At 36.4% G+C, this 22995-nt stretch overlaps 1 protein-coding gene across 1 annotated transcript; it reads left to right on the forward strand.

The window, feature by feature from the left end:
- The first annotated feature begins 14844 nt into the window (after positions 1 to 14844).
- Positions 14845 to 20817, forward strand: LOC121759562 (DEAD-box ATP-dependent RNA helicase 5-like). The gene is made up of 13 exons (XM_042155196.1): positions 14845 to 15454; positions 15542 to 15666; positions 17269 to 17376; positions 17787 to 17867; positions 18168 to 18246; positions 18517 to 18602; positions 18680 to 18736; positions 18860 to 18927; positions 19207 to 19275; positions 19379 to 19472; positions 19745 to 19909; positions 19998 to 20090; positions 20532 to 20817. Exons 1-13 carry the CDS (start codon positions 14920 to 14922, stop codon positions 20622 to 20624), a joined length of 1653 nt encoding a protein of 550 aa, XP_042011130.1. The 5' UTR covers positions 14845 to 14919; the 3' UTR covers positions 20625 to 20817.
- The last annotated feature ends 2178 nt before the right edge of the window (positions 20818 to 22995 follow it).

The raw sequence follows: 22995 nt of genomic DNA on the forward strand, positions 1-22995 counted from the left end.
CTTCTATTAATATCCTCTAATCATACTGAAAAATGTTTCAGAAATATTAACCTTAGTCTGGAAAATACCTCAGAATTATAAACATTGGTCCCCCGTTGCATAAAAATTCTGATTTTGCCTCTGACTATATATTCACCTTAGGAGGTGGAGCTCAAATATGGAGGAGTTTGAAGCAGAAAGCATCACGGGCTCCACCATAAAAGCTAAAATGTGTGGCTCATTCGAAAGCTACTAAGTTAGTTGTGTGGCTCTAAAACTTTTTCAAAGGTTTTGAATATGATTCTGAGTATGCCTAAGAGCATTACTCCCTTCCATTCGTGTTTCTTTTTGAACTGTCCCAACTAAGTTGAGTCATTTCCTTTTTTGACAAAAAAACAAAACATCCAATCGTCTTACTATATTCTATCACATAGTTTATTCTCTCTTTATCTTTCCTACTTTATTCATATCTCCTACTCCCTCTGTCCCCTGAAGATGACCCACTTTTCTTTTTGGTTTATCCCAATCAAGATGACTCATTACTTAAAATGGAAACACATTTATCTCTACTTTATTCCCTCTCTCTTACTTAACTCTCTCCACTCAACACACAAAATAAAACTACATAAATTCCCGTGCCGCTCAAGGAAGGGGTCATCTTCCTTGGGACAGAATGAGTACTTTTTAATATAATTTCTTAATTTTTGTGCCCAAAAATTTTGACTCAACTTAATTAGAACGGGGGAGTACAATTTATTGTGGTTACTCTAGTTAAGTGGCTGACTCAAGGGAATCACTAATCTTCATGGCTAACAAGCATATAGAGAAGACTACTTACATTATTAAGGATAAATTATGTAGAGGAGACATTAAGGTTACCAATATTGTATTATAGAACAACCATGCTAATCCTCTCACATAATACCTTCTTGGAAAAACGTTTATACGCAGTGTGATTGGTTTGGTAGTTCGATACATCTTGAGCCTAGACCTGCTTTCAGTATAAGTGGGAGAGTTTGACAGTTGGGGTATACTTGAAATCTTGTTTTGTGTATAAATTGGAGATTGTTAGAATTGGTATATTGGAAAAGCATGATTCAAGCCAAATGGTTGCTTGTATATGATAAACTCCAAACTCACTTTTATTTGTTATTAAAAGAAGTATAATTTTATTATATTTGCTTTTTTTAAAGATATGTCACACAAGCATTTAATCTTAAAAGTAAACGAGTCTAAAATTTTTGCATTATAGACTAGGTAATTGAATAAGTCATCACAGTAGGAGACTTGGTCGGTATCTTACATAAGTAAAACAATATTTCACAATTTAGATAAGCTTTGACTACATATCGATAAAGATTTCCGTGTCTGTCCGAAAGTTTCTTTGTCTTAGGAAACCAACGACGTTGTTGTTTTATAGCACTGAAACAATCAGATATAAGTCCTCACAATAGGTACCCTGTAGGTACCTTGCAGAAAGTAAAACAAATAGTTAAATTTGAGGGGTTGATAAAAAACAAAATTTACATGTTTTTAGGGATTAAACTTAAACTGCTTTTGAATGCATTTCATGCTTTCTTATATATTCCTTTCATTCGGTATTTTGACGTATTTGTTAAGTTTTCATATTAAAAAGGGTTAAAAAGAGAGATTATTAGATAAGAAGATCGGAGCCAAATCGAAATCGAGGGAAGGATGTCATTCAACACTCCACTAAGTTGAACAAAGCGAAACTCAGTGGTCGATCAGTCATCCTTCAGTAGTCCACGACTTGATAGATATTGAAGTAAGAGATCCGCAGAGATTGACACACATCCAATTCTTAACATTGTTTGAAGTTGTCTTGTCCTTATAAATGCCCCCATTCAAGACCACAACCTATCATTCATTGAGATTCTGATGCTGAAATTGAAATCACATTCAAAATCCAAGGAAGTTCAAGCCAAGGAGAAGAAGATAAAAAAACACAAGATTTATATAGTTATTTATTTATGTGGTTTATTATGAACATGGTTTTTGTTTACATGTCTAAGGATAACTAAACTTTAGAGTTCTCCGAGCTCCGGCCTGTCCCCTTTATACTCTTCAGTGTTAAGCTTAGTATCTTCATTTGCTATGATTGGCATGGTGCCAATGATTTAATTGTAATCTCTCACCTTCTGATTTTTAGCATGCCACTATTTGGCATGGCCTTTGGTTGTAAATGTCTTTTTTGGATGATATAAAGGGATGAGGGCCTCACGAACCCTCCACCGAGACGGTGTTTGTGAAAAAAAAAAACTTTAGAGTTCTAGTTCTTTTAATTATTTATTTATTTCTAATATCAATACCTCGATTTATTTTATCTAGGATAATGCGTCTATTTTTTTTGACAAACTATTGGACAAGTTAGTGGTATGTTATGGAAACGAAAGAGTAGTAGTATTAGTATGCTAGACACATAATAAGAATCAAAATAATAGTTAAACCAAAATAGAATTAGTGAAATTAATATCCTATAATTTCCTTTTTTGTCTGACTTATTCATATCTTTAACTTGCTTTGTTTTATTTAATTGTTATTTATATTATCTTAGTTTAAAATATCCTTTCCAAAAATATTCTTCTTCGAAATAGTATTTGGAGATCAAGTGCAGTACTCAGTAGCGATCATTAGCCTATGTGATTTGATGTTTGTACTTACATTTACTTATACTAGTTAGTTTTGTACTTGTAGATTATTTGTAGCCCTCATTTGATGTGAAACCCAACTTCCATCACACCTAATCCACCGTTTGGTACGCCTCACACCAATCGGCCGACCCGGAAAACAGCAGCCGGGTTTCAGGCTTTCACATACTACTATCGGCGCATTTGTGTCAACTCTATCAAGGTGAGGGTGTGGTATTAGTTTTCGACTTCCGTCGATTAGGCTAAAAAGTTTACATTTGTACCAATTTGCCCTTTTGTTTTGTGCACCGTTCGCAGCTGAGAGTGATATTGACATTGATTAATTTCGTTCTTAAACACTATGGATAATCTAATTAAATGATACTTTCGTTCTTTATTTATTTTTCTTTATTCAACCTCATTAGTTCCTTAAAAATAAAGATTTTATGGACTATGCGAGTTTTAATGTAAATTTAGTTAAGTATGAAAAAAAGAATAATAGTTTTAGATTTTTGAATGATAAAATGATACTTTTACATCATAAAATGATAGTTTGAGGGGACAAAATGATAGTTTCAAATGATAAAATGATACTTTTACATGATAAATTGATTGTTTGAGTTCTTTGGTTGGATAAAATGATACTTTTGCATCATAAAATGATAGTTTGAGGGAACAAAACGATAGTTTCAAATGATAAAATGATACTTTTGCATGATAAATTGATTGTTTGAGTTCTTTGGTTGGATAAAATGATACTTTTGCATCATAAAATGATAGTTTGAGGGAACAAAATGATAGTTTCAAATGATAAAATGATACTTTTGCATGATAAATTGATTGTTTGAGTTCTTTGGTTGGATAAAATGATACTTTTGCATCATAAAATGATAGTTTGAGGGGACAAAATGATAGTTTCAAATGATAAATGATATTTTTGTTTCATAATGATAGTTTTAGTTCTTTGGATGATAAAATGATACTTTTACATCATAAAATGATAGTTTGAGGGGATAAAATGATGTCGAAATGTTTCATTATTTGTTCACAACCTCAACATTCTTCTGCTCATCTGAAACAGAGTGTGCTTCCATCCATCAAAAACTCAGTTTCTAAACAATCAAGTCTTTTACCAACAGATTGAGTTGACCTAACATATTAAAGCATATGCTTTTGTGAATAAAATTTTAAACCTGCACATTTTTTATGATTAACAGCAACTAACAAGATAGAAAAGCATTTTAAGTTGAAAGAGGGAAAACTCGACCAGCCCATAAGCTTTTTCAATTCAACTCTGATACTTTTATATCATAAAATGATAGTTTGAGGGGATAAAATGATACTTTTGCCGTATAGAATGATACTTTCAGACGATAGAATGATAGGTATTTTTGGTATATAAAATGACATTTTTGTTCAATAAAATGATACTTTTACCTTATAAAATGATAATCTAAGCGGATAAAATGACAGTTAGCTTATAAAAATGATAGTTTAGCTGGAGAAATTGCATATAAGCTGATAAAATGATACTTTAACGTGACAAAATGACATAAAACTGATAAAATGATACTTTTGCCCGATAGAATGATACTTTCAGCCGATAGAATGATACTTTCAGCCGATAGAATGATAGGTATTTTTGGTGTATAAAATGACATTTTTGTTTATTAAAATGATACTTTTACCTTATAAAATGATAATCTAAGCGGATAAAATGACAGTTAGCTTATAAAAATGATAGTTTAGCTGGAGAAATTGCATATAAAACCACAGGGAAGGAAAGATTATTTAACTCTAAGACATAGAAAACACATACTAAAAGATGATTTGATTTGAGGATTTTGATTTCAAAATTAAGCTAAAACAATTACAATAGATTAAACAAGCAAGGCGAATTAAGAGAAGAACGTGTTACTCCAAACATTCACGGATAAAACGATTTTTAGCCAAGCATAATCAAACTAGGAGCAATTGACAATGGAAGAAGAATCCTTTGATTCATGGAGTAAGTAAGCTTGAAGAATTAACAATTCATCAACACAAATCGGCACGTCTTCTTTTTCAGTAACCTAGTTATGCTGCATAATGAAGTTTCGGAGTGATTTGGCGGGAATCAATCGTAATTTACCGCCTAATTTGGCTCCAAATTTTGGTGGATCGCCGCTAATTTACTTCCTCACGATGAGAGGGTAATTTTGTCACAATAGATTTTGTTTCCTTCACACCCTGCTTGAACCAAACATTATATATAAGCCCAATCAACCTACATGGGCTGAACCAAACAATGTATAAGCCTACCAACCAATTTAGGAAAGCCCATTAACAATAAAATCATGTTAAAATTTGTGGTGGCTACCAGACGCACCCTTTTAGTGCTAATGCTAATAGTGGGTACATCATATAAGGAGCTTTAGATCTTAAAAATGGTCACTATCCTCATATCGGGTTAAGCACGAGAGAGCTGCTAAAAAATTGTTGAGCCGAAATTGCTATAAATCATTATCATACATCACTACTTATACAATAAACATACAAAAAAAAGGGTAAAATGATGAATTAGTTAGAACATCTCAAGCATCAATAGATTCATCCTCGAATCCATCCATTTCGAAACTATGCTCGCTCTTCACAACATGCCCAGCTTCCTCTGCTCCTCCCAAACTACTAATATTCCCAAATATCACAACAATCATCCCAACAACACCTGCACAAAATGATACTCCAAATGATTTACCAATGTCCCCAGGCATGGCCGTTGCCAACCCGAACCCTGCACACGCCCCGACCATCCGGGCCCACGAGTACCACACAGAGAATGCTCCCTCCCTCCCTCTAGGGGAGCAATCTAGCCATAGAACCCTCCCGAACGCATGCATCAGCCCTGCAACATACATTTCAATTCAACCTCACATAACATAATAGTAACATGTTATTTCAATCTCTTATTTCATTTCATAAGACAACAAACCTGCAGAAGTCCCCTGAACGGCCGCGAAGAAGAAAAGATGGGATTCGCCCCACGCAGAATCCCGGTAGTAAAATCCAAACCCCGAGGTGAAAATGGACATCATAAATCCTAGTAACTGCATCTTCTCAGCATCCAACTTCAACAACTGTTGTAGGGGATACATCAATGGGATAGAGAACATAGGGAGCAAGAAATACATAAGCCATAGATACAAAACATTCTGTTTCTCCACACAAATGTAGCCTATTGCATATAGTAATCCACCCCCAAAAACACACATCCCTATAAAAGAAGACATAAATACCCCAATCAGCCCCTTAGCTGCATGAGAGTACTTGAATATCAAGAAGATATTATTATTATTATTATGACGAGGGAAACTCGCAGTTTCTGCCGCTATTCTACTGGTGCTTAAAACGTGGATCATTCCTGATCCCCATTTCAGGCCACTGAAAATGGAAACAACCCACAGAGCGGTGAAATGATCTGCTCTGTTGAGTATATGATATGTGAAGGAAGAGATCACAGTGGCTCCAAGGCAGCCAGCCGCGGTTGAATGCAGGGATAGCCAGCTGGCGAAGGATCTCCGGTCAGGGAAGTGATGTTTTGGGATGGATGGACCGGTGAAACCAGTGATCATGAGGCCGAGGTGGCGAGCGTGGGAGGCACCCACGACAGCAGTGGCAGCCATGATGACGGCCACGTATGGAGGGAAGATCCATGGTTTTTTTAGGAATCCGGAGGGGAGGCAGAAGAGGGAGCCGAGGCCGGTGGCAGCTGCTGCTATGAGCTGGTGGTGGCGGCCGTGGTCGAGGCGGAGGGCGACGAGGTAGAGGAGGGGGGAGGAGAGGAGGAGACCAGTGATCCAGGAGATGGAGGTCCATTCTAAAGGGGAGAATCTCATGCCTCCTACTTTGATCTGCCTTTGCACCAATGCTACATAACTGTAGCAAGACACTATTCAACTTGCATTTCCTTACCAAACTAGTAGTAATTAATAAAAATGAGACATATTTCTTTAATTTTTTCAACTTGCATTTCTTAAATTCACGTTGAAAAAAGTAACAATTGTATTAATGGGCGGAGGAAGTATTTCTATTCATATTTTTGAGTGAATTAATAAAAATATCTATTTTGCTATTATATTAAGTTACTATAATAAATAGAAAAGAAATAGCTACTCGTTCAATTTGGGCATTATTATTAGACCTTACTACCAAAAAACTCATTCATTGTAAATTAATCTCATTTTGCTTACAACTTACCATTACTATTTCTTGCACGCGAATTAAAATTATTTTACCTATAATTCAATCACGATGGTTCGTAGTCGTAGATTAAAGGTTAACATAAGCGATTTAAGGACGTACACTAAAGTGCGTATGTTGGTCTAATGGTATTATGAGTTGATGCAATTTTAAAAATTCTAGTAAGTAGTAACTATTTTTCATTTTTTTCCCAATGTGAATACTTTGTTATATTTAGTAAAGTAAAGTAAAACAGATATTAAGTGTTGAAGATGAGAAAATGAAGTTATACTTACATCTGCATCTGATTTTTAGAGCAGTTGAGACCCTTGAAGCTGATGAACCAGCCCTGCTTGGGCTCGGGCGGAGCGGAGACGGTCTGGCTGATTATGAGCGGGAAAACGATGGGAATCAAGACAGTGTGGATGAAATAGGAGCAGAATTCATACATATACCACAGCAGAATCTCCACGTTTGTGGGCTTCTCCTCTCGAGCCATGACGATGCCGATGCCGGCAGCCTCCTCGGCCATCATCGGCTTCTGCTTTCCTTCACTACTACTGATCTCCGACGCCATTGTTACACTTACAACACTAAAAATTAGTGATATATTAACAGAAATAAATAAATGGTAATTGGAAATATCCCACAGACAGCTGGAGTGGTGAGCACAGAAACTATCGAGGGAGGGGTGAAGAAAACCTTGAACACACAATTATTTTCTTAAAAACTTGAATATTTTTGGTGGCATTGTGTTGCGACGGTTGCCAACTGTAATAATTGTGCACAACATTGCTGCAACGGAATCTCAACCGTTTGTGATGTTTGGTCTTTTGTCCTTGTCCGACTTTTATCCTAATATAATCTCTTTCGGTTTCGTATTTTATGTGCTAGAAGGATTTTGGACGTGCTTTAGTTTTTTCCTTTTTTCTTTTATTAGCAAATTAATAAAAATTTAAAAGCCTCTTCATGACCCACTCAAACGTGGGACATAGTCCAGTTTAGGAGTCTCATTCTTGTTCTATTATCAAACATTAATTTAATCATTATTATTTTTCAAAATTATAAATATAATGAGTAGTAACTAATACAACTGAAACTAAATAAAAATACATAAAACTGTTTGTGTTAGTATGCCTTGAATTTGTTTCTTAATTGGGATATGATTATGCTTCCTAATTGGGATAAGATTATGTTTTTGAATTAGGATAGGATCTCATGTGTGCCTATTTATATGGGAGTAGAGCACATAATTTTATGATCGTGATCTTAGATCTGAAATCTGTAATTGCACTCATAATACAATTTGTTCTCTGTTCTTGCCCGTGGATGTAGCCAATTGGCAAACCACGTAAATTTTGTGTCTCCTTACGTTCTTTCGTTTGTCGATTACACAATTACTCTATTCCGCCATAACAAACTGGTATCAGAGCTTGGTTTTCGGACTAGGGTTTTGACTTTTGAATTCCGCATCTGTTAGGGCTTCCGTGTTAATCGATCAAGATGTCTGCTCTGAACGTGAAGGTTGACAAATTCACCGGGAGAAATAGTTTTGGCTTATGGCAGATCAAGATGCGATCCTTGCCGAAGCAGCAGGGTTTGTGGGCGCCACTGAAAACGAAGAAGGCAATGGAGGATGATGAGGAGTGGGCAACCTTAGACGAAAAGGCCCACTCGACCATCATGTTGTGCCTGTCTGACGATGTTATCATCGAAGTTGCTGATCAGGAGACTGCTGCTGCCCTTTGGACGAAGTTGGGGAGTCTATACATGACGAAGTCTCTAACCAACAAGTTGCTCCTGAAGCAACGTTTGTTTCGATTACGCATGCAGGAAGGTATGCCTCTTCGGGATCATCTGGAAAATTTGAACAAAATTTTGCTAGATTTGCGTAATGTTGATGTTAAAGTAGAAGACGAGGATGTTGCTTTAATTCTGCTAGTTTCTTTGCCTGAGTCGTACGAGAATTTCGTTGAGTCTTTTATGACTGGGAAAGAAACTCTGTCTTTGGAGGATGTTCGATCTGCTCTTCACATCAGAGAGGATCTTCAACAGGCAAGGAGTTCAGCCCAGAAAATCTGCCATCGGGATTATCTGTTACGGATAAGGGACAGAAGAAATTCAGACAGAAGAAGCAGAACTCCAAAAGTTCAAAAGGTCCTAAAGCCCCTAAGTCATATGACATTTGCAGATATTGTAAAGAACCAGGGCATTGAAAGGTTGATTGTCCAAAGATAAAGAAGAAATTGTGCAAGAAAGAGGATGCTAACGGTTCTGCGACTGTGGCAGAAGCTGATGACGCAAACTCAGAAGAATAACTGGCCTGGGTTGCAGATGAACAACCATACTGTAATGATGTGTGGATTTTGGATTCTGGAGCATCGTATCATCTCTGTCCTCACAGGGAGTATTTCACCACTTATGAGCAGATAGATGGAGGCAATGTTACCATGGCCAATAGTGCTGTCTGCAAGGTGGTTGGCATCGGCTCAATCAAGATTAGGACGCATGATGTGGTCTTCTGCACCTTGAACGATGTTAGGCATGTTCCACAAATGACGAAGAATCTGATGAAACGTAAAGGTGAAGCATTGAATAAGTTCAAAGAATGGAAGACTCTGATTGAAAACCAGACAGGGAAGAAGATCAAGCAATTGAGAACAGATAACGGTCTGGAATTTAGTTCATCTGAGTTCAATGAGTTCTGCAAGAGTGAAGGGATGGTTCGACATCACACCGTTAGACATACACCACAGCAGAATGGTGTGGCAGAACGCATGAATCAGACATTGTTGGAGAGAGCAAGATGCATGCTCTTTCATGCTGGTTTGACTAGGAAGTTTTGGGCAGAGGCAGTAAACACGGGGTGTTATCTGATCAACAGTGGTCCTCACACTGGCATTGACTGTAAGATACCTTACGAGGTATGGTCTAATGATATGCCTGCAGATTATTCTTCGCTTAGAGTTTTTGGTTGTACTGTTTATTATCATGTCAGTGAAGATAAACTAGAACCGAGAGCTAAGAAGGGTATATTTGTTGGTTATAGGAATGGAGTTAAGGGATACAGAATCTGGTCGCCTTCAGAGGATAGAATTATTCTCAGTCGGAATGTGGTGTTTGATGAAAATTCTATGCTTAACTCTACTGTAAAGTCTATTGCTGCAGAGGATTTGAAAGGTGTTGATAAACAGGTGGAGCTGCAAGTCACTCACGATGAGAGTGAATCACAACTCCAAGGTGGAGAAGATCAACACACTACTGCTGAAGCTACTATTGATACTAATAGTTTTGATGTTCATCTAGAAGCTCGTCAGAGAAGCATTGTTATTGACAGAGCTAGGAGGACAGGTGTGAAGCCTCCGTTGAAGTACGGCTTTGAGGACATGATGGCATATGCACTACAAGTTGCCAGTGAGGTGGAAGATGAACCATCTACTGAAGAACCATCCACATATAAGGAAGCTGTTTCGAGCAGTGAACGTGCTAAATGGCTCGCTGCAATGGAAGAAGAGATAGAATCACTATGGAAGAATCTGATATGGGAGCTAGTTAAACGGCCTAAGGGGAGAAAGATTGTTACTTGCAAATAGATCTTCAAGAAGAAGGAAGGGACCACAGTAGATGAGGGTATTAGATACAAAGCTCGGCTAGTTGCAAGAGGGTTCACGCAGAAGGAGGGGGTTGACTACAATGAGATTTTCTCGCCAGTGGTCAGACACACTTCCATCAGAGTGTTACTAGCAATAGTTGCACATTATGATCTAGAGCTTGAGCAACTAGACGTGAAGACAGCTTCCTACGCGGATTGCTTGAAGAAGATATCTACATGACTCAGCCAGAGGGATTCGTGGTTCCTGACAAGGAGGATTATGTTTGCAAGCTGAAGAAGTCCTTGTATAGACTAAAGCAGTCTCTGAGGAAATGGTATAAGAGTTTTGACAGCTACATGGTCCAGCTGGGATATAACAGGAGTCCGTATGATTGTTGTGTGTATCATAACAAAGCTGATGATGGTTCCGTGATCTATCTCGTTTTGTATGTAGATGATATGCTTATAGCTGCAAAGTCGAAGTCAGAAATTCAGAAGTTAAAAGCTCATCTTAGTGCTGAATTTGATATGAAGGATTTGGGTGCTGCGAAGAAAATTCTGGTCATGGAGATATCTAGGGAAAGAGCAAAGAAGAAGCTTTGTTTGTCACAGAAGAGCTACACTGAGAATATTTTGTCAAGATTTAGCATGTCTGGAGCTAAACCTATTGATACTCCAAGTGCTACAAATATTCATCTGTCATCGGATAATGCACCGAAATCTGAAGTTGGGGAGGAGTACTTGTCTCGAGTCACATACTCTAATGTAGTAAGGAGTTTGATGTACGCTACGGTCTGTACTAGACCAGACATAGCACATGCTGTTAGTGTTGTCAGCAGGTTCATGGGACATCCGGGAAAGGAGCACTGGCAAGCCGTGAAGAGAATTTTTTGTTACTTGAGAGGTGCGTCTGATGTTGGTCTCGTTTATGGAGGTGATACTCATTGTTCAGTGACTGGTTATTATGATTCTGACTATGCTGGAGATGTTGATAGTAGAAGATCTATGACCGATTATGTTTTCACTCTTGGTGGTTCTGTTTTTAGTTGGAAAGCAACTTTGCAGGCTGCTGTTACTTTGTCTACGACTAAAGCAGAGTATATAGCGTTGACAGAAGCTGCTAAAGATGGAATATGGTTGAAAGGGCTAGTTGGTGATCTTGGTTTAAATCAAGATCAAGCTATTGTGTTCTGCGATAGTCAGAGTACTATTTTTTTAGCCAAAGATCAAGTCCACCATGAGAGGACTAAACATATTGATGTGAGGTATCATTTTCTGAAGAATGAGAAAAGAATTGAGGTGAAGAAAGTTGGCACTGCTGATAATCCTGCTGATATGTTCACCAAGCTAGTCCCGCAGAGCAAGTTTCTAAATTTTGTGTCTCCTTACGTTCTTTCGTTTGTCGATTACATAATTACTCTATTCTACCATAAAAGTTTGTCCACTTTCCATTTTTGTTCGTCCCATAAAAATATGAGCATTTCTATTTATGGAAAGTTATTCCCAATTTATTACCCCTATGCATCAAGTTATTTACAACTTATACCACCATTAAAACACTAATAATAATGTGTCTCACTCTCCAATAACACTACTTTAACTACTATTCTCTTCCTCTCTCTTATTTTATAATTTTTTCTTAATTTCTCGTGTCATATCACATGTTCATATTTTAATAGGGATAAAGAGATTATTAATTTGAAGAATAAAGATTCAAAAATTATTTTAAAAAATTGATAATGACACATGTGCATGGAACACCCAAAAATGGGATACTACATAGGGCTGGCAATTTTCGACACGACACGATAATCTGACACGAATTCGCACGAAATTATTGGGTTGGGGTCAAGTCTTATTGGATCCGTGTCCTTATTGGGTTGACCCATTAAGAACCCGAAAATTTCGGGTTGGGTTAGGGTCGGATGCGGGTCGGATACGGGTAACCCATTAAGAAATAATATTATTATTTTTATTATTATTTAAAAAAATGTATATTACTTTAATTTTTTAATTTCTTATAAATTAGGTTTAAATAGTATAAAACGAATTTTAATTGTGTAAATTAGGTTAAAAATTAAGGTTTAATCATGTAATATTAAGTTTTAATCGTGTAATATCAGGTTCGGGTTGTTACCGTGTCGTGTCAACCCATATTATATCGTGTCGATAACGGGTTCGTGTCGGGTGCGGGTCGTGTTCGGATTTGAAGGTAGCAGGTCGTGTTCGTGTTCAGATTTACAGTTTCCTTAACAGGTCGGGTTCGGGTTAGGCCTTATTGGGTTGGGTCATTATCAGGTTGACCTGATAACGACCCAATCCGCACGATTTGTCAGCCCTAATACTACATCTCAAATATATACATGCTCACAACCTCACCTGGTCGGGGACTCTGAGTAAGCTCCTTTCGGCAAGCCATAAGGTTAGTAGTTACACCCGATCGGGTGGTATACCTAATACCTAAAGATTTACTGATTTTTCTACTCGGCCTTACATTGACCTTCATCTCTAGAAATTGATTGTTGATTTTTTCTAGACTTCAAATTATGTGCTTCTTATTAATGAAAATTTAATATTTTTCCTTATGATATATTCTCTCTCGAGGCTCTTCTTTTAAGGACTAGATTTAAGAAAATAATATTTATTAGTTAAAGTGGAGAGTGTTCCTAAATCTAGTGCTTAAAAAAGGTGTTTCCTTTATGACATGACAGATGGGGTACTTAATAGGAATTTTAATTGAACAATACATTGTTTTTCATTTCTCAGTTATATTTTTTAAATTATACTCTTAATTTTTAAAAGTTTCAATAAAATTATTATTTTTCATATTATTCATAAATCTTAACTATATAAAATTGATAAAAAAGAAAAATAATAGTTGTGCATAGTGTAAGTGCTAGTGTATGTTTTTCCTCGTAATGTCAAGAAAAAAGAGGCGTAAACATGGATTGACCTTTGTTTGATTTGTGAACCTGCTTTTCTGGACGGTCTTTTGAGAGTCTTCTGTTCTCTCTTGCTGTATTATCGAGCTTCCTTATGTTCTCTTCTTGTTGCATCGTCGAGCTTCAAGGTGGAGCTTATGGCTCTTATTCAAGGCTTTTCGATGGCTATGGAGTTCTCTACCCACATTTGGATCGAGCTGGACTCAACGGCCCTTGTTAGTTCATTGTCATCCGGACAGTTGGGTTCTGCTGATCTCAGACATTATATGGTTCAATGTCGTAGCTTGATTCTCAACGACATGTTCGATTCTCACACATCTACAGAGATGGAAACCTGCTGACTATCTTCTGGGGAGGGGTGCCCAGACACGATGGAAACCTTGCCTTATCCTTCTATGATTCAGTCTTTGCGTCTCGGTACCTGAAGGCACTTGTTAGGATGGATCAATTGGGATATCCTAACTTTCGCTTTCGACGTAGAGATGTGGATTGATTTTGTTGTTATGTTAGTTTTTGATATTTTGTTTTTCGGTACTTCCACTTGTTCATCTTAGTTTAGGTTTAGTTTTGATAGCATGGATGCACCATACTTGTGGGGTTCCAGTTTATTTGCTCTTGTTCTGTTTTTAGATTCAAGTCACTTTTGTGCTTGGATCAATGTTTAAGAACGATATATTCTAATTTTATTTACGGATCGGGGGTCCGCCTAAACCTCATCCACAATGGGTGTTTTTTATTAAAAAAAACTTGCTTTTTTGTACGATTTGGGTTTTTTATGGGCCTAAGAATGTGCCCTAAAATGCGCAACTAATTTATCATGTAACCGATAAGTTACGTGCCTCATTTCAGTGACGGATCCAGAAAATTTTATATTGGAGGTGCAATATTTGAAATTCAATCGATCTTTTTTTTCTATTATCTCAATTATAATGTTGATGTTTTATTGTATCTAATATATTACAAAATAGTATTGACATTTTAATTTTCAACAAATTCATAAAAATTAAAGTTCGATTTGTTATTTTATTCGCTTGTTTGAAGTAATAGAGAAAACGAATAAACTGAGCTTTGATTATTATGAATTTTACTACAAAATTAGACGTGTTTTTTTTATTTTTGTTCGTCTCATAAAAATAGACCCTTCTGTTTTTAATAATTTTTTTCCTTTAATGAGATGTGCCTGGTTTTCTACAAATAATACTTTAATAATTTTCTTTATATTTTTCTTCTAATTTATTAATTATGCATTAAAACACATATCAATTCAAGTTCTTCAATGACTTAGACAAATAAAAATCTCAAATGAGATTTTGTATTCAAAAGACTTTATAGTGATACTCCTATTTTTTAGAACTTAAAAAATGAAAACACCATTTTTGGAGACCAAATTTAAAGTTTATTAATAATGTTAAAAAACAGTCGGCCCATTAAAAAAATAGGTTGTTTAAAAGTTGTGGCATCTCTCCCACTCGTATTGCCGCCACACCCAAAACCTAACTTGCTACTCTCTAGGGTTTTGGGGCTCGTATTCATCACAGTCATGGCTGGCCCAAAGAATCAGCAAATTGAAGCAGCCATCATGCAAGATACCGATTCCAAGCTTCGCAAGAAGAACAAGAACAAGCAGAAGAGAAAAATCGAAGAGCCTGATGCCGAAGATGTAGAAATTGATCAAAACGCAGTTTTGGAAGCTGGCTCCACGGAAATCTCGAAGAAGAAGAAGAAGAAGAAGAAGAAGAAGGGAGATGGCAAAGAGGAGATTTCTTTGAATGGCTCAGGCGAAGAATCAATTAAGAAGAATAAGAAAAAGAGCAAGGAGGGAGAAGGTGTGAGTGAGGTGAAACTTGCAGAGACTGCACAAGAGGAGGTGATAGATGGTAGTGGCGTCGTGGTGTCTGGAAAGAATGTCAATGAATCGAGATACAAGGCTCTGGATTCGTTTACTGAGTCGGGGCTTCCTGATGAGGTGTTGGAATGCTGCAAGGCATTCAATAAGCCGTCGCCGATTCAAGCTCATTCGTGGCCTTTTCTGCTCGACGGCCGCGATCTCATTGGAATTGCTGCCACGGGGTCTGGTATGCATTTAAATTGGTTTGGAAATGGTTTAGTATTTGTGCTTAACTGCATTCTGTGTTTTGAAAGGTGTGTGTTTATGGTGTTAGGTAAAACGCTTGCATTTGGGATCCCTGCTATTAGGCACGTTTTGAACAAGCGAAAGAGTAATGCCTCGAAGAAAGTGTATCCACGCTGTCTTGTTCTTTCACCTACAAGGGAGTTGGCTCAACAAGTATGATCTTGATTTGTTTATTGCACGCTTATAATTTGTTGTGAACATATTTCATTTGATTAGGTACAAACTTCTTCTGTTAGCATGTGTTGGGGATTTATCTTGTTTGCATCATGTGTATTCTGTTAACCTGTGGAATGGCCTCTTAAAGAGTGTAGTGTAATTAAATGCCGCCCTGATCTCAGATAGAACAACTGGAAACTCTGCTCTTGTGAAGTTCAACGTTTAAAATAGTAATGCGTGGATTTTCTTGTTTTATTTGATTATATTACTATTACAATAATCTTATGAGCATATGGGAAAATGGTTGGGTGTATAGCGGTACACATGTAGGCTGTAACTATTAATATCTCAGAGGAATATTGCTTTAGCTAAGTTTGTAATCCTGTGACTGGAAATTGTATCGAATAATGTATCAAGAGGATAGACTATACATATATGCTTCAAGGGTCTTATTGGTGACCTTTTGCATTTTCATTTCCAAAATAACCGATTTTTAGAATCTTATATGACAGAAAGTTTCGTGAATGGTACAGAGTCATAATCATGACTATATATATGGTTAGATTGCAGATGTTTTATGTGATGCTGGAAAGCCTAGTGGAGTGCGATATGGAAAAATGGTTGGGTGTATAGTGGTACACATGTAGGCTGTAACTATTAATGTCTCAGAGGAATATTGCTTTAGCTAAGTTTGTAATCCTGTGACTGGCAATTGTATCGAATAATGTATCAAGAGGATAGACTCAGTGTTGTCAAAATGTCGTTCGGGTCGCCCGGGTCGAGACCATCACCGCCCCAACATGGGTGGGTTGATCTAGATACAGGGTCGCCGCTGGGTCGCCCGGGTCGAGTGTGTCGGCTGGGTTGCCCAAACACATGTTGCTCAGTCATGTTTTAAGATAAATCCCTAAATCTTTTTTATGTAAATCTTTCCCTTCGATGCTAATTTGTTTTTACTAAAATAAACATAATATAAAAGTAAAACTTACCTAAAAATCTGCTCTCTCTTATTTTCTCAAATATATCACACGTTTTCTGACTTTCTCAATCTCAATTCTCTATATATATGCGTGCACCACATCAAACTTTTCAAACTTACTTTCTACACTTTAGAATTCGGTTCAAAGATCTTTTGCTACCACCCTTCATATGTTCCTTTCTTTTGATATTTTCAGACAATGGTTTCAATTATTTATTTTGTGTTATGACTTATGAATTGTTTTGATATTTTTGATAATTTCTATTTTCCACTTTATCTCTATTCACATGAATTACATCTACATTTATATTATTTGATATATTATAAACATTAGAGCAATATATTATTTGATTTAATATTAAAAGGCAAAAAAATAAGCCTAGATTCGTGGGTCTATCGACCGCGTCGACTCATCGACCCGCGACCCGAATTTTCACCTCATCGACCCGGTGCGCCCCGCGACCCTAACATCACTGGATAGACTATACATATATGCTTCAAGGGTCTTATTGGTGACCTTTTGCATTTTCATTTCCAAAATAACCGATTTTTTGAATCTTATATGACAGAAAGTTTCTTGAATGGTACAGAGTCATAAGCATGACTATATATATGGTTAGATTGCAGATGTTTTATGTGATGCTGGAAAGCCTAGTGGAGTGCGATCAATTTGCATATATGGAGGAACTTCCAAAGGACCCCAGATATCTACTCTGAAAGCTGGGGTGGTAAGTTCTCATAATCTTAATCTCTGAGTAAACTGAACTTGGATTGTGTTTGAGTAGTATGACAACATGTGGATGGGGAAAAAGATGTTGCATTGTTTTGAGATCAGCTAAATTTTATTGGTTTTATTTCCCAACTCGTATGAAATCATCGCTCTTTTTTATTTTAATTCATTTGGTGGCTGATAGTTTCAAATAAAATAACTGCATGTGTACATTAGAAAGTGAATGCAAATATCATGGAAACCATTTGGAATAGACTCACATTAGTGTTATTGCACTAGGGTCTTGTTACAATATTTTGTAATTTGAATTGTTTTTACAATTCCTACAACCTCTAGGTTAGATCATAGTATTTGTTAAAGTATGTAAGTTGATACCTCAAGTCTCCCTTTATATGTGATTTTGTGCAGGATATTGTTATTGGGACACCTGGCCGTCTTAAAGACTTGATCGAAATGGGAGTGTGCTGCCTAAATGAGGTTTCCTTTGTGGTGAGTGGATGTTCTCTTGCTTCTCTTTGATAATGAATTACTGATTTTTTTTGTATGAGACTATGAACTATTTGGTCTTTCAAACAGTGGATCATAAATGTTGGATGTATCAGGAACTCTTATTCTCACATTCGGACATAGTTTGCAACTTTCAAAATTTTAGCATCCTTGAATCTTATTGACTCATAACTCGTTTGCCTGACATTTGATATGCATGCAGATATTTGTGGAACATGCATTCTTGTACTATGTTAACTAATTTCATTTAGTTGATGATACAATGATTGCGACTATATATAGGTTCTAGATGAAGCTGATCGGATGCTTGACATGGGATTTGAACCGGAGGTTCGCTCGATTTTAAGTCAAACATGCTCTGGTATGATATGGGCCTTTGTTGGTATTTGAGTTTAAGCACGTTCAATTGTTCGTCTGTACTTTTACTTAAACAAGAAATTGAAATGCAAGTGTTACCCTTCATCTTCATATGTCTGCTCTCTTTTCTCATAAGACTGCTGCTGCATCATGAGAATTTTTCGTTTAAACCAATATTTTCATTTCCATACGTCTTAGTTTGGAACATTGGATTTTGATGCATCTGTCAACGTTAATGTTGTGTATTTAATGCCAATTGACCTGATGCACACAGTTCGCCAGATGGTAATGTTTAGTGCGACATGGCTTCCAGCTGTGCATCAACTAGCGCAGGAATTCATGGACCCAAACCCAGTTAAGGTGTGGATTATCTGTAAGAAATCCTGTACTACAATCTTTACTTCTTTGTATGTGTAATGAATTCAAATACGTATCAGGTGGTGGTGGGTTCGGAAGATTTAGCTGCCAATCATGATGTCATGCAAATAGTAGAGGTACTATTAAGTATTGACTAATGACATTAATGATGAATTAATTTGTATTAATTTTGAATATATAAACAATTTTTATTTGCATCGGTAATTTAGTACTAAAATTTCCATTCTCTTTCATCATAGGTGTTGGATGAGCGAGCACGTGACGAACGTCTGCAGAATTTGCTGGAGAAGTATCACAAATCTAGAAAGTATGTGGTCCTTGTGCAAGTTATGCATTTAGGTTATGAATGTTACATATTATTGGCATTAAATCAAATTTATGATTATCATACTTGACATGCTAGGTAAATTTACATACTTGAAATGAGGATTACATTGTCTTTAACAGTTCCAACCTTTTTCTGTGACCTCTATTGCTCTTAGTAGCTTCCATAGTTTAACTGGACGATGCAGCTTTAAAATTATTTCTGCTTTGAGAATCCTTTTTTATTCTTAATCTTATCTGTGGGAATTATACTCTTTTTCAGAAACAGAGTGTTGGTTTTTGTTTTATACAAGAAAGAAGCATCTCGGGTGGAGAGTATGCTTCACAGAAGGTAATTTGTCAATTTGATTCCTTTGTCCATCAAAATAGCTATCCCTACCATGATACATTTCCAGTTGTTAGTTTATTGTTTTTGTTTACTTTGTCATTCCTAGGGGCTGGAAAGCCGTTTCTATAAGTGGGGACAAAGCACAAAGTGCAAGAACACAAGCCTTGTCACAGTTTAAGGATGGAAGCTGTCCTCTATTGGTATGCACACAGTCCTTTTGTCATTTATACCCTGCTATGGTTACTGGTTTCTCAATGCACACATCTTAGTTCTTCATCTAACCTTTACTCTGCATCTGTAGTCTGTACCTCTTATATTGCACCATGGAGAGACTCGTCATTCAAGAATCACAACCTATCCCACCCCTTTTAACTATGGCAACAAACTTTAAATTATCTTAAAACTTTAATTGCTAGACACAATGATTGTCTGCATTCAACGGAATTAAAGTAGTTAATGTTACATTCTACAGATTGCAACTGATGTTGCTGCTCGAGGATTGGATATTCCTGATGTTGAAGTCGTTATCAATTATAGTTTTCCTCTCACGACTGAGGATTATGTGCACAGAATTGGTCGAACTGGAAGAGCTGGTAAGAAGGGAGTGGCTCATACGTTCTTTACAAAGGAAAATAAGGTATGCTTCAATTTTAGCTCTCAATATTATCTACACTTGTTCAATTGTAATATAAATTATATCCGGCTCATAAATGTGACTGTACCAGGGCCTTTCTGGGGAGCTGGTGAATGTTCTCAGAGAAGCTAAGCAAGTTGTACCTGAAGAGCTGCTGAAATTCGGGACTCATGTCAAGAAAAAGGTCAGACATGCCTTTTTAATGTAGAATATGTTTGTCAGAGTTTGAGATTGATTTGTATGTACATGCAGCATGCCATTTTAGTAGTAACCTCATGTTTCTTTGTTTTCTTCCTGAAATCCCTAGTTAATAGATTGATGGAGTGGTTATAAAGTTGAAATCTTAATTTTAGTATCTAGAACCTAATTAGAAAATGTAAATAGGATTAATTTTGACTTGAGGAGACTCATTCCGATTATAAGAAATGCATAGACAATTTTGTGCTTTTCTTTAGGCTGCAGTTTAATAGTATGTGTGTCTATATATGAAAACCACATTAAAGTAACATATGAGAAAACCGAGATCTTTGTCATCTGCTAACGGGTGCAAATCTAAACCTATTTTGACGTTGGATTATGACACTCTGCTATATAATGTCTTTTGCACTATATATAATCCATCCAGGAATCCAAGCTATACGGCGCCCACTTTAGAGAAATCGACTCCAATGCTCCCAAAGCTACCAAGATAACATTCGATGATTCTGATGAAGATTGATTTAAAATATTTTCAGGGAAGCAATTCTGAAAATTACTCTATTTTTAGCTTCCAACTGAAATTATCGAGTTTGTGCTAAAATCATATTGTTGCTTTTGTTTCTTTTCTCGTTACTGATGGTGATTTTCAAATTTTCATCATAGAAATGTAATACCAGTTTATTTATTTTTATTGGTAATACCAGTTTTATTTATTCAAGGGTTGCAGGATTGTTCAATTCTATTTCTGCGGTAATTAATGTCAAATACAAGGATTTTCGTGTGAATATTTGGCACTTGATGCTGTTTTAAAATGTTTTCTTAAATCTAGCTATTTGATTAAAATATCTTACCTTCCAATCTTCATTATACAGATGTGGAATGATAATTACTTAAATCTTTTAATACATTTCATAATGTTTTGTTTTATTTTATTTTATTTAAATATGGCTATTAATGGGTATGCGCACACATTTATTTCCGACCAAACTCAAGTTTTAGGGCACCTCAAAACCAGTAAAGTTTAATTAATTATTGATTTCCTCAAGATATTGATTCAAATATTAAATAATTACCCGATTAATATCAGTGTAAAAGATTCCACAAAGGTAAACTGAACAATAATACTCGAGTTATCCACATACTTTTGATTTGTTTCAAATTAGTCACTAAACTTTCTACTTTATAGTATTATTTGAGTTTTAATTCAATTTTCTTTAAGTAGCTTATTCCACATGGCAATTAAAATGCCACATTATCTTTTCTGTTCAAGTAAATTTAGTAACCTACTTTACATATCATTATGTATTCAATAAGCTAATAAGGAAACTAAGTTATAAATTAATATGCACACAAACCACTATATTAACCTTGTTTTTCATTCTCCGGCAATGGTCGATTTCTTCACAGAGAGCAACGCCGGCAAGTCAATAAAGGACATTTTTTTTAATAACAGAACATCTAAAATACAAAAAAAAAAAAATTGGTCACGCATCTATCCGGGTATATCGATGTGGAGGTGACGATCCCTTGTTAGCAACATCCAAAGCATCATTGCCTGATGTCAACCTCACGTACGCCTTCTTCATACCATCGAGCCAGATTAGGGGAGTGGCGTCGTACAGATGGATGATGTGTTAGGGTTAGTATACTGAAAAGCATGTTTCGAGCGACTCCGCACGAATAGAATCTTGCTCGTGTACGGAAAAACTATACAATCCACTTTTGACTCGATTCAGTATCATTCGAGCAGTTTGCACAAATAAAATTAATATATTATTACATTGTGTTTGCTTGTGCGTTTATAAGTTGTTTTATAAACATTTAAATGCATAAGAAGTAAACAAAGCCTACGTCTTTTGCTTAGTAGACTGGTTGTGGGCGTCGTCCACTTTAAGGTAACTACAGTCGGTTCTATGCAATGCTTTCCAAAAGAAAAAGAAGAATTTCACAACCTAGATAGACTTTGGCTACCTATCGTGAAAGGTTGCAATGTCAGTCCGATTATTTCTAAGTCTTATTGAAATAAGATGACGTTGGTGTGGTATAGCACTGAACGGATCTAACAGCAAGACGAGTTTTTATGCTATCTACTGAAAGACGAGGTCTTGATAATTAATTTCTTAATCTACATACGTTAGCATTGAGCATACGACATTGAGTATCTACTACTTTGACTTACCAAAGGTACAGGTTTTTCGTCACCCAACGATCCAGGTATATTGGGTAGTGGTGATCATTATCTAGCGGTGCTAGGATTGCTATTATGTTGAATCGCGCACGAGGTGAGTCTCGTTTGATAATGTCCTCAAGAGGAGCTTGAACAAGGTTTTATTATTCGGAAACTCGCTAGTTGGAGTTTTATTACTCTATGAATAATAAATAAGTGTTTCTTGCTAAGTCTACTCTTGGAATTAATAAGATGTTAATTAATTAAGTCCATAGCAGACTTTAATTAATTAATGGGCATTTATATCTTAAGCGCGGGAAATAAATAATAAACAAAATGGAAACCCGGAATACTTATAATTTCGGATTTGGATGGGGAGTTCAATATTACTTCTGTAGTGGCTGCTCGTAATATTCCGATATAAGCTTGTATTAAATTGTGGGTTCAATTTAATTAGTAAAAAGCTAATTGGGGGAGCCCATATCCAAAACCTTCCATAGATCCCTGACTGGGCCCAATATGAATTATTATAAATAGGAGAATAAAATAGACAGAAAACACAATTTTTTAGATGAAAATTTCGTCCCTCACATATACAGGGCAGGGGACGAAAATTTCTCAGCTCTCCTCCGTGAGTTTTCCAGCTCCTCCCTAGTGAGGAATTTCGAGGTGCCGAAGTCATCATGTCAGCCTTAGCCTAAACCATAAGGTCCTCTGCTGACTG

This window comes from Salvia splendens, chromosome 12, assembly GCF_004379255.2.
Source record: "Salvia splendens isolate huo1 chromosome 12, SspV2, whole genome shotgun sequence".
Lineage (NCBI taxonomy): Eukaryota > Viridiplantae > Streptophyta > Magnoliopsida > Lamiales > Lamiaceae > Salvia > Salvia splendens.